This window comes from Calidris pugnax, unplaced genomic scaffold (genome assembly GCF_001431845.1).
Source record: "Calidris pugnax isolate Ruff unplaced genomic scaffold, ASM143184v1 scaffold58, whole genome shotgun sequence".
Lineage (NCBI taxonomy): Eukaryota > Metazoa > Chordata > Aves > Charadriiformes > Scolopacidae > Calidris > Calidris pugnax.
The window spans coordinates 7,630,191-7,642,411 of NW_015090868.1; the positions used below are offsets into that span (position 1 = coordinate 7,630,191).

Consider the following 12,221-nt stretch of genomic DNA (forward strand, 5'->3'; position numbering starts at 1 on the left):
GAGAAGACCATAATCCCATGTCCACAGCAATTTGAGTAATCGCCCGAGTAATTCAATCTCCGTTTTGCAAAATCTCTTAAACATAAGCATATATTTGAAATATTATATGTTTACACGCTACAGGTTTACCTCCATTGATAAATTAGGAATTACATCTCTAAATTTCTCTTAGCTTGCTATGGATCCACAAGAACTAGCTGGTGCAATTTAACTTCCTTTCTCATTGGACTGAAGAACTGCTCCTCTCCAGGGGGTCCATCAGGAGGAGGGCAGGAGGGCCAACACCTCTGCGTAACGCGCCTGCAAGAGGTTTCAGGGTCCTGAAAACACCACCCAGGATTTGAACCCCCAGGATTTGAACCCCCATCGCGTTGCGGCGCCGTATGACGGCAGAAGCACACGGTGTGGGACAATGACATCATGTCACCTCGGGGTTTATTCCTACACCTCTGCCACCCCCAGGATTACTGAGCTTCACTCTGCTCCACTGGGCAGAAGCAGAAGGGTGACAGGGCTGTTGCCAAAAACCTTGTGATAAATCTTAATTAGAACACAAGGGTTTTCGGGAGCAGAGGTGGGTACGCTCCTTGACGGATTAACTTTTTTAATCCCTTGAAATCTTGTCAAGTCTCTTTTAACCTCCTGACTGCCAATTACATGTTCCTACATCCTTCTGTGGGAGGATTATCTTTCTCAATGAACGTTTTACTCTCAGTGCCACTAACAGTAATAGCATGTGACATCCACAACACCAATCAAATATTAATACCGTGCACTCCTGAAATAGTAAATATTCCATTATGCTTTGCACTTGGTCTGAAACACAGTAACAGGATCTTTGCTTAAAAAACATCTACCAAAGGCATTATCCACAATGGTATTCTCGCAAGAGACAAGAAAGTCTATTTAAATGTTCATGCTTCCAGACATAGATGTTAAACGTTTCCATTTTGTACTATTTCAGTGAAAGATGTTAAAAACATTTTCAGCCCAATTCAGCCCAGTAAGGTGGTGAAGCACAACAGCTTCATTTTCTGACTAGTCATCCTCTCTCTGTCTCCCAGTTTAGAAAGAAAGAATGTGGTAAAGATAAGTAATTACGTTATTGTTTACAAAACATTTCCACAGGATGGAGGCACAATGAGCTCACCAGCGATGCTGTAAACATTACATGAGACTCATACAGATATCTAAAAGCCAGAGCTATGGGATTCCAAGGAAAATAATTTATCTCATGTTAGGCACAGCTGAAAATCTCCGCAGTGCACAAAGTCATGGAAGCACCAGCTGTAATATTAAGCTTCACATTGAAGCATAAAAGCTGTGTGGCCAGTCATACATGTATCCAAAATACTGCCATTTACAAAGCCCATGTCAAACATGACTGAAAGGAGTTGCCTGAAGAGATGTTAGTACGGCGCAGCCTACAAACACCAGTTATCCAGATCTCACAGCTCTGTTTTTAAAGATTATGAATTATTGAAAGGAAACTAGGACACCAGGACTTCACACTTTGAGGACTTTCCTAAGATCCACTCAGGATGCTAAAATCCTTTAGAAATTTCAGGAGGTGGTTTCTACCTGCTAAATAATTGTGCTGTACCCCATTCTCCAGGTATATGACCCCACGCTGAAGATGCTACACACCCTTTGGTCCTGCCTTGTAGTTCAACCACGTACCTGCTCTCCCATGAGAGCACAGCAATGTGTGGCACCGATGGCTAAAAGAAGAGGCAAGTGGATTTTGTGAGGCACAGAGCAGAGCCACGCGGGCAGGGGAGACAAGAGCCAGCAGAGCCAGCCAGCTTCTGGCTGCCCGTGACATTTGGAGATGGGTGAGACCTGGAAACGTTCATTCTGGAAAGAAGCAAGACATCACTGTGTCCAGCATCACATCTACTGTCTCCAGTTCTGGGATCCTGGTTCAAGAAGGACAGGGAGCTACTGGAAAGAGTCAAGTGGAGGCTATGAAGATGATCAAGGGACTGGAGCACCTCTCTGATGAGGAAAGGCCGGGAGACCTGGGTGTGTTCAGCCTGGAGAAGAGCAGACTGAGAGGGGATCTCATCAATGCTGAGCAACATCTAAAAGGCGAGTGTCAAGAGGATGGGGCCAGGCTCTTCTCCGTGGTGCCCAGTGACAGGACAAGGGGCAATGGGCACAAACCGATACACAGGAAATTCTGTCTGAACATGCAGAAAAACTTCTTTGAGGGTGGCAGAGCACTGGAACAGGCTCCCCAAAGAGGATGTGGAGTCTTCTCTGGAGATATTCAAATTCCTGTCCAACCTGCTCTGGGTGACTCTGCTCTGGCAGGGGTGTTGGACTAGATGATCTCCAGAGATCCCTTCCAACCCCCACAATTCCGTGTGATTCTGTGATCACTATGTGCCCAATCCACAGCTTGGCACTTTTGAGAAGCTGCCACTTCCAACTCCCACCCAGCCCGAACTAGTATCAGAAGCCTTTAATTTAGGAAAGAATGACGGGGGATGCTGCTGCTGCCTCCAAACACACTAGAGACACCTGGAGCCTTCCCTAAAAGCCCTGTGGATTCTTAAAATGAGAAGTTGCCTACAACTCCACAAGGATAGACATACTTTCTATAGTGCTGGAGACACTGGCTGCCTTCACAGCTCCAGATACGGGCACGCATGGAGGAAGAACACGAGACGTTGGCGTGGTTCTCCTAAGGGCTCAGTGCAATCAGACAGCTCTACAAAGTCACGCTTAGAGAGCTGATACACTTTCTCAGGAAGGTTGACAGAAGAGATGCTGTGGATTTTTGGATGGCAGTTTGAATACATTGTGATATATGGATTTGGTAAACTGTAAAATCTCACTTTCTTCAAACAGTGACAACAGACCAAGAGGAAAGGCAAAATATTTCTGAGTATTCTGAGTATTACTACTTTTCAAGAATCAGATACATCAATGTATTAGTCTACCTCAACAATTCTAATTTGATGGAAAGAGAAATGGGGTGAGAGCATAAACCTGACAAACTGTAAAAATCTGCCATGTTTCTGCAGACAGAGAACGTATTTCCAAGCCCCACAGCCCAGCGAAGCTCCAGTCATAGCTGAGGTCACAGCACAACCATGGGAAACAGTCAAAAATGGGGAGGGAATGCAGAAACCAAAAGCTCTTGATGAAACCCTCAGTGACAATAGCATTATAATACTCAAAATTAAATGCAGGTCAAAGAAAAAAACAGTTTCTATAAACACATAATGAAAGTAAAGGTGATTAATGGCAACTAAACAATATTTTCCCTCATGCCTGTTAATTACAATACCTATGCTGGGTATTGTAATAAAAATTCCATTTAAATGGCATTATTAATTAAGTTGTTTTCCTCATTCCTGGCAGTAATTGAGCTTTACAAACAGCAGAATAATGTTAACTTGGCATCACAATCAAAAAGAAATATTATATTGTTCTTTATTGATAAAGTAAAATAGATTCCTTTTGATTACAGGTACATTTAGTCATTTCTTTCCTCACAAAAATTCAGTTCTGAAACTGTCACGGTTGTAAGTCCCTTAGTTTTGGGGAGGGTGGTTCTGCTCTACTCTGACTTGTGCCACCGAGCCCAACAGGAAAGGCATCTGGTGCTCCGCAATCTGGGCAGGGCTGTGACCGCCAGCAGCTGTCACACTAAATCCTGAGCAACACGGGAGAACCACAGACAACAACGCGGGGAACTGCACCGGAGCCACGGAAAGGTAACCTCCCTCTGCACAAACAGACAGTTTTCTACCTTTTAAGGATTATTTAAAACCCACCTGCAGGAGAGTTAATTGAACCTCAGCTGTAATTTTCACACTCTGCATCCTCCTGCATCAGAAACTTCTCTCCCGGCCACCTCCTCCTCCTCTTTCTACCTTAAAACCTCTGAAGTTGCCCTGTTGTTATTCTCAGTAAGTTTTTGAGACAACTCTGAGGACAGTTGTCCATTATTAGAAATCTATTAGCACATGAATTTCAGCTTAGTTTAAATATCTGGAGATGATGATAAAACAGTAACATTTTCTGATGGACAAAAAGCATGAAGGCACAATGTCATAACCACAGACTAAGCATAATGTACCTATTTTTATACAAATGTGGAAGATATGAATTATCTGTAATTATCAAATGCGGCTTTCAAGTCTGGTATCTCTTTTCCATTCACATTTCATTTGCAATTTGTGTTATGACTGCACGGTCATCTCCTTGTCGTAGCAAACAGCAGTTTTTCCACTGTTTTTCATAGAAGGAAATATAAACTACATTATGTGTTTTCCCAGAAGATCTTTCAGTTGCTAAGTCTAAATGTTAGCTTTTTTTTCTGTCCAAAATGGATCTGCTTAACTACTCACAGCAAGCAGTAGTGATAAAAATAGTCCTGTGGCCTTTTTAATTAAATAAAATTCCTTTTTTCCCTCCCTATAGATGTCCTTCCGTTATCTCTGATATTTAAATATTTGTTTTATCACAAAGAATAGCTGCCTGGTGTATATTCTTGTCCTGACCACTAGCTGCAGGGCTAAGGCTAACAAAAAGACCAGCCCACAGTAAATAAGAGGGTAAAATGCTCAAAGGACTTGGGAATAACACGGATTGTTGAGAAGAAGTCGGGACAGCAAAGGGCTGACCAAATAAGTCAGGTCTCACTGTGTGTTCAAAGAATGGTTTGTGTTAATAGACACCTATTTAGTGGACAGAAGACAATATTCATGACAGATGCCTGTGGTCTTTCAGTACGCAGCTCTTCAGGCTTAGTTGCCCACGTCTGGCAGTGTGTCATTCCAGCACTGACTGAGAAAAACTGCTCATCTCTTTGGTTCCACACACACTGAAAACAGCCCTAACTTCTTGTATTGACTCGGACAACGCCAAGATAGTGCTGTTGGCAACAGAGAAACAATCGCCAAAGCAATTTCTGGGGAAGAAAGAGGGGTCCTGATGTCCCCAAAATCTCAGTAATTTCATCCAGTTGTTAAATCTACACTGAAGAAGAAATCAGAATCATAGAATGGTTTGAGTTGAAAGGGCCTTTAAAGACTGTCCAGTTCCATCCCCCTGCCCTGGGCAGGGACACCTCCCACCAGACCAGGTTGGCCAAAGCCCCATACAGCCTGACCTTGGACACCTCCAGGGATGGGGCAGCCACAGCTTCTCTGGCCAACCTGGGCCAGTGTCTCACCACCCTCACAGCAAAGAATTTCTCCCTGAGATCTCATCTAAATCTCCCCTCTTTCAGTTTAAAACCATTCTCTCGCATCCTATGGCTCCCCTCCCTGATCCAGAGTCCCTCCCCATCTCTCCTGGAGCCCCTTGAGGGACTGGAAGGGGCTCTAAGGTCTCTCTGGAGCCTTCTCTTCTCCAGGCTGAACCCCCCCAACTCTCTCAGCCTGTCCTCACAGCAGAGGGGCTCCAGCCCTATAATTAATACAGTACCAATCAATCTGTTAACATAGCTGGCCAGAGCCTGTGCTACACAGAAACATATGGCAAACAACTCCTCCTGACTGATGGAGTTCTCTCTAATTGCATGGAGGATTTTTCTGTTAGAAAAAACCACCGCCCCCGGGGAACAACAAACTCCTCCCCTTAATAAAACCCAGAGTGGTCAGAGAAGATCCCAAATGGTAGAACTGAAGGATGGAGGTTACAGACTCCCTCAACAAAGTTTGGGTAAAACTACCAACATTTACGTAGAAAGAGGTCAAACTAAGGCAACTTCATATTTCTTATAGTTTCCTGGCTTAGAATTAATACTTCCTAGTCTTCCAAACAGGGAAAAAGATTCTAAAATGTTCATGTTGGAAAAAAATAGGTCGTTTTCTTCCTTGGCTGCAAATCTGATTATGGATCGCAGTTAAGCAAATGAGCAGCTTGAAGAAATTTCAGTGTAATCTTGATCCCAAAATGAGGCAGTTTATATTCTTTATTCCCCATCTTTTTAACCTGTTATTTGAGGGAGCTTTTCTTTGAATCCTTTACTCTAAAGTAGAGCTATTTTTTTAATCCCACTCTTCTCTATGTTGCTGCGCTATCTTTTGGTTCAGCACTTGAATGTTTTTCTTGCTTAATTCCTTATTTCTCAACCATTTAACAGTAGATGAAGCTTCTAAACGCAGGACCAACACTCCTATTGTCTCTAAAAATTAGCAGGTCTCATTGACAAGAATGGTAAACTTAAACATTCTCTACATCACAAAATGGTTAAAAGAGATCATGAGGGCTAGAAAATAAGAATATACGGGGAGGCTGGGAGTGAGGCTTTCTTTCCTTTAGCCTGAAGTAACATTTTCAATTCCTGGTGACCCCAAAAACTGCGTTAAGTGGCCATACAATGCAGTGCTTGCCCTGGTGTCTCTCCACACTGACGTCCTCTGCTCTCACCTCCTCTTACAGACTTTGTAAACGTAGCAGTCATTCCTCTCAGAGTGATGGAAGAAGCGCAAGACAGACCAGACTCTCAATGTAGCTCCTTCCCCTGGCTGGGCTAATTAACGGAGCAGTAATTGCCTGAGCAGTTCTGCAAAGGCAGACACGATGTCTGGCAAACTGTCTCTTCTGCCTTATGTTGCCTGAGCAGAGGCAGTGGGCTCTGAAGTCACTTTCTCTACCCCACTGTTCACCTTGGTTAGACGCATGGTGTCCACCAAAGTTGCTCTGTTCACTCCCCTCCTCGGCTGGGCAGGGGAGAGAAAATGTAACAAAGGCTCATGCGTTGAGATAAGGACAGAGAGGTCACTCACCAATTACCATCATGGGCAAAACATACTTGACTTGAGGAAATTAATCTAATTTATCAGAGTAGGGTAATGAGAAATAAAACCAAATCTTAAAAACTCCTTCCCTCCCTTCTTCCCGGGCTCAGCTTCACTCCCCATTTCTCTACCTCCTCCCCTGGAGTGGTGCAGGGGGATGGGGAATGGGGGTTGTGGTCATTTCATCACACTTCGTCTCTACTGCTCCTTCCTCCTCAGGGGGAGGACTCCTCACACACTGCCCCTGCTCCAGCATGGGATTCCTTCCACAGGAGACAGTCCTCCGTGAACTTCTCCAATGTGAATCCTTCCTGTGGGCTGCAGTTCTTAATGAACTGCTCCAGTGTGAGTCCCTTCCAAAGGGTGCAGTCCCTCAGGAACAGCATGTGTCCTCCCCAGGGTCACAAGTCCTGCCAGAAAACCTGCTCCAGCCTGGGCTCCTCTCCCCACGGGGCCACAGGTCCTACCAGGACCCTGCTCCACAGCAGGTTGTCCATGGAGCCACAGCCTCCTTTGGGCACCCACCTGCTCTGGTGTGGGGTCCTCCATGGGCTGCAGGTGGATATCTGCTCCACCATGGACCTCTAGGGCTGCAGGGCGACAGTCCACCTCACCATGGTCTTCCCCACAGGCTGCAGAGGAATCTCTGTTCTAGTGCATGGAGAACCTTCTCCTTCTTTACTACCTTGGGGTCTGTAGAGTTGTTCTTCTCCCATACTCTCAACTCCTCTCTCTGGCTGCAGTTGTTCTTGTACAGCAACTTTTTCTTCCCTTCTTAATTATGTTATCCCAGAGGTGCTACCACCGTTGCTGATGGGCTCAGCCTTGGCAAGGAACAGGTCCATCTTGGAGCCAGCTGCATTGGCTCTATCGGACATGGGGGAAGCTTCTAGCAGCTTCTCACAGAGTCTGCAGCTCCCCTGCTAACAGAACCTTGCTACGCAAACCCAATACACCCATATCCACTGCAACTAAAATAAGCCTGGATGTGACACGTCCATCCCTCTGCCTTTCTGACAAGGACCCGGTTACACTACCCTTCACTGGGCAAGTGGTCCTGGTAGCTCCTCAGTCTGCAGCTGCCACAGTCACACGGTGGACACCAGCCCCATGCTGTTCCTCATCAACGTGTACTGGCATATTTTGCAGCAAGGGCCATAGCGTTTTCAGGCTTGTGGCAATGTCTCCCTGTGAAGTTCCAAACACGTCTCAAACCTGCTTTACAAACGTGACACACCACCTCAGCTGTAAACCTCAGCAGACAAGGCAGACCGCTGCCTTAGAGGCATCTCTTGGGATGCTAGAGGTCACGTGCCACCGCAGTCCTTCCCATCTTTTTATGTTAGGGCGCACGTCCTACTCATTCATTTCCCTTTCAAACCTGTGCTATGAAACAGTTAACCAAGATGAAGGACCACGTCCACCTCACATTAATGATTTCCACCGATTTATACTTGGATGGCCTATTAAATGGAGAATATTTCTGATATTAGATCTGTAGAGATGGGAAAACCACCTATATGAATGAGTGTAATCCATTCATGGTTTTATGGACCCGAAGTTCTCTAGAGAGCGTCCCTGAGTGCTGGATTTTACATTCAGATTGCTGAGTTAGCTGAAATACGTGTAATATCACCAGTAGGCAAAGAGCTCCCTATTGACCATGGGCAGAGGAAGGCCCCTGTGCACAGTTTATTTCAGCAAGGATGTGAGCTGGTGCGCGCCCACGAAACGTCGTACAGCTATATTTGGGTTTTTTACAGGGCATCTGAATAAATGATGCGTGGAGCTGAAAGCTCTCACTCACTGGAAAGCTCGGCTCTTTTTTTCCCCGAATCCAGGACCAGAGGCGCATTAGACATGCTTATATTTCTTAATGTGCCTGGGGGAGAAATAATCCGGTACAGCTATCTCCTCGTGCCCCTCAGATTCATAAGTAATCTGGCTCTTTGGGGCTAGCAAAGTGTAGAGCTCAGCTCAGAATCAGGTCTTCAATATTTTACTATCTCTATGGCTGGTTTTTCCCAGTTTTTGACAGAGTTACTTCATATTGAATTCCTTCTTTTGCATTCATGGGTTTATTTAGTGGCCGATGTTTGCTTCTGATGACTTAGGAGGCAGCGTTATGGAGACTGAGGGTAATCAATGTGTTTTATAAACGGGATTATTTCAATCTCACTTTAAAGAAACAGATGTAGTGTCAAACCTTAACCCTAAACCACACCTTTATACTCCTGAGAACATTCCCACAAAACAATCCCAACCCCAGGGATGGAAAGGGGCCGGGCAGCAGTGGCCAGCCCCACATTTGCACCCGTATTTTTTATTCATTGGGGCTGGTGGCCGGGGGGGCCAGGGGGAAAGGGGGCTCAGAGGGCTCTGTTGTGCTGGGGCAGACAGGAATTTCTCCAGCTACTCAGCAACCCAGTTTCTTGCATCATTCACAGGAGCTTCAGCCCAGTAAGAACTACTTCAAAAGCTTTATACGGCTTATGCTGTGCCTTGGGTTGAAACGTAGCAAGCCTGCTTCAACAAAGGCAATGAAGATTTAAGGATCACAGGGCCTTCGAGGATTTATTATTCATTTACACTGATTTTAAAAACAGGGAGGGAAGGAGAGATTGATTCTCCCCTTTCTGTTTTCTTTCCTTGACTTCTTAAGACACTCAGATTGAGTGCAACCAGTACCAAACCCCAGACCCTTACACTTACGTACCCGTAACTATAATGACTTAAACTTCTAATTAATAAATCAGTTAAAAGAAAGTCTTTGAAGACCATTTATGGACTCAGAAGTGAAAAATTCTGCAATCTGAACAAAGCCACAAAAGTCACAAGCATAAAAAGAACATGTTCTCTTCTTATATTAAAGTCAATGATATTTTTCTCATAAACAAGCACTGCCCCCATTAACCACCTAAAACTCAAATTATAGATTGTTTATAGTGAACAATTATGGAATTAAATAATTAAGGAGATGAAGAAGGAAAGAAAATCCTCCAAAATAAAAACTGGGAAATAGAATTTAACAAACAAATAGAGAAACGCGAGAATAATTAAAAATAAACAACCCACGCGAGAGGAAGACGACTCCATCTTCTCCGTACATTATCCTTTCAGACAATTATTTTCCCTATCTTGCAATCAAAAGTCTGTATTAGATTTTTGCTCTAGCTCTATACACAAACATACGTGTATGTAATGATGAAATAAGTGATAATTCGCATTCCTAAACACTGCATTAGTCATATTTCATGCAAAATGAGAGGAAAAGAGTTCCATGGATATGCTGCAAGTTATAGTCACATCACGGAATTTTTACAGCCCGTATTTTACACATACTTTGGTACGAACGAGACACCACATAACTTAATTGCAGTTCAAGTTCTTCTTTGAAGTTAATTCACCCACTCTCATGCTGCAGAACGCTTGCAAAATATTCAAATTTTCTATTTCCTCTAAACAACCGGGACTTTTCATTGAATCATTGTTGTGGTTTTTCCTGTTACCCCAAAAATTTTGCTATTAAAAGGCTAGTGTGTTGTCCCAGCCCGTGCACAAGCCATCAGACGTCCCTATTCACAGTGATAGTTATAAAAAAAGAAGAGACTCACCTATAAAGTAGGACAGCAGTATTGCCAGCAGCACCGAGACCCCTACGGCACAGAGGGCAGTGCATTTCCAGCTACAGTACTTCGAAGACTTCTTGAATTTAAAAGCACTTCTGGAGAGAGTGTTCCTAGGTAGTGGCCGAGTAGGAGGGGAATAAACCGAGCCGGATGCCATGGTGTACCCTGGCGTGGCGGTACTGAACAGCGGTGTGGTCCCTGTTCCTGTTTTGAATAGGAAATGCCTGTGGGGAAAAAAAAAGAGTGTACGGTAAAGGATAAAAGTAAATAAAGCTGGAGCAGAGGCAGTCATATCTCTTTTGTTTAATGTTGCCTGTTTTTCAAGTCACTAACAACATCCAATCTACAAAGGGTCAGAGAAGCAATACTTGTCGCGACATGCACACGTATAAAAGACATTTTTCCTTTTAAAAACATTAGTTTTCCCCTCCCCAAACATTAGTAATAGACTGGGATCCAGACAGGAAACAAAACTACCCAAAATACGGCATGGTAGGGAGGAGGTCTCTCAGAGTTTATCTGACAAGTAGGGACAGGCTTTCTGCTGCTGTTTATTTTTGTTGGCTTCCGCTACAGACTACAGGGAACTCCATTAAAAAGTCAATAATGAGCAATCTGACTAGAGCCCACACTACTTATCACAGCTTTCCTGGGTTAAGTACAAAGAAAACAGTTATCGCTCAGACACAAACTTTTGGCAACTTCGCCAAAATTAGTCAGTTGAAAGATTTTTATTTTTTTTTTGCATCCTAAATACTCAGTTCTCTAATTCCTATCTCCTCACACATAATCTCACCATAACAAGATGTGATTATGGATACAAGAGTGAGTTGCAGCTCGGGAAGTACTATAAAGAAATATATTTCATGAGTGCTCCACAAGAACCACAGCCAGCAAGAAGAATGAAAAGCAAAGCCCAAGTTAAGACACACTCTGTGAGTTACCAGCAAACTTAATTTTGTTCACTTAAAATTTCTCAAAGAAATATTACTCCCCAAGTCTACCTAAAGTAGAATCCTTTAATTTTAGCTCATGCAAGCATAATTATTTTGGAAGAGCCTCTAAGCACGGCACATTCTACCTGGAGTTTTTCTCCTGACGCACATGCACAACTCTACCAACAACAAAAGCCTCAGCCAAGGAAAGATCTTTGCACCAGGGGTTTTTCCAGCAATTTATCTTGGCAACTCTGTAGCATCAGGTTTGGCCTCAGCTAATTAGGCTTTGCAAAATGAATACACTATAGCTAAAAACGGTAAGAAAGCACAGGGTGGGGAATTTTGGAACTTACCAAGCGCAGGAACAGCTAAACAGGACTAAAGAGGTGTTTGCATTTTTTAATAGGTAAGAGACACTCATGAATTGCTGATACCCAGGTCCTCCTGAAGCCAAGAGTATGTGTTTGCCTACTGCGTGCCACCTCCACGCTATGGGCTGGAGGATCTACCACCAAAGGAGCCACCCGCGGAGGGGTAAGCCCTCCGGTTCCACCACGTGGCACGGTGGACTCTGCTTCTCAGCTGATGGGACTTCCATCCTCCAGAACCCACGCTCGGAACCTTGTGTAGGGATGGCCCAACCTGTACAGGTACAGCAGCTTTGGCAGAAATGCGCTGTAGAAACCCTCAAAATTAATTTGCCCCACTACAGCCTGAGAAAAATACCAGCAGCTGAAAAACAAGGTTTGCTATTTGCAGGTGATTTTGCTACGGGAGGTTAACAGACACACTAGAGCATCTTGGCATAAGGCCTCTGCCTGAAAATATTTGCATTACAAACACGATCCCATGAAATATGCTACACAGGTTACTTCATTTTGAACCATCTT

At 44.2% G+C, this 12,221-nt stretch overlaps 1 protein-coding gene across 1 annotated transcript in view; it reads right to left on the reverse strand.

The window, feature by feature from the left end:
• TENM3 (teneurin transmembrane protein 3) overlaps positions 1-12,221 on the reverse strand; it is a 1,441,984-nt gene that overhangs the window by 115,994 nt on the left and 1,313,769 nt on the right. Inside the window, exon 15 of the mRNA XM_014945587.1 lies at positions 10,379-10,617. Coding sequence (XP_014801073.1) covers positions 10,379-10,617 — 239 coding nt within the window. The remainder of the gene's footprint in view (positions 1-10,378; positions 10,618-12,221) is intronic.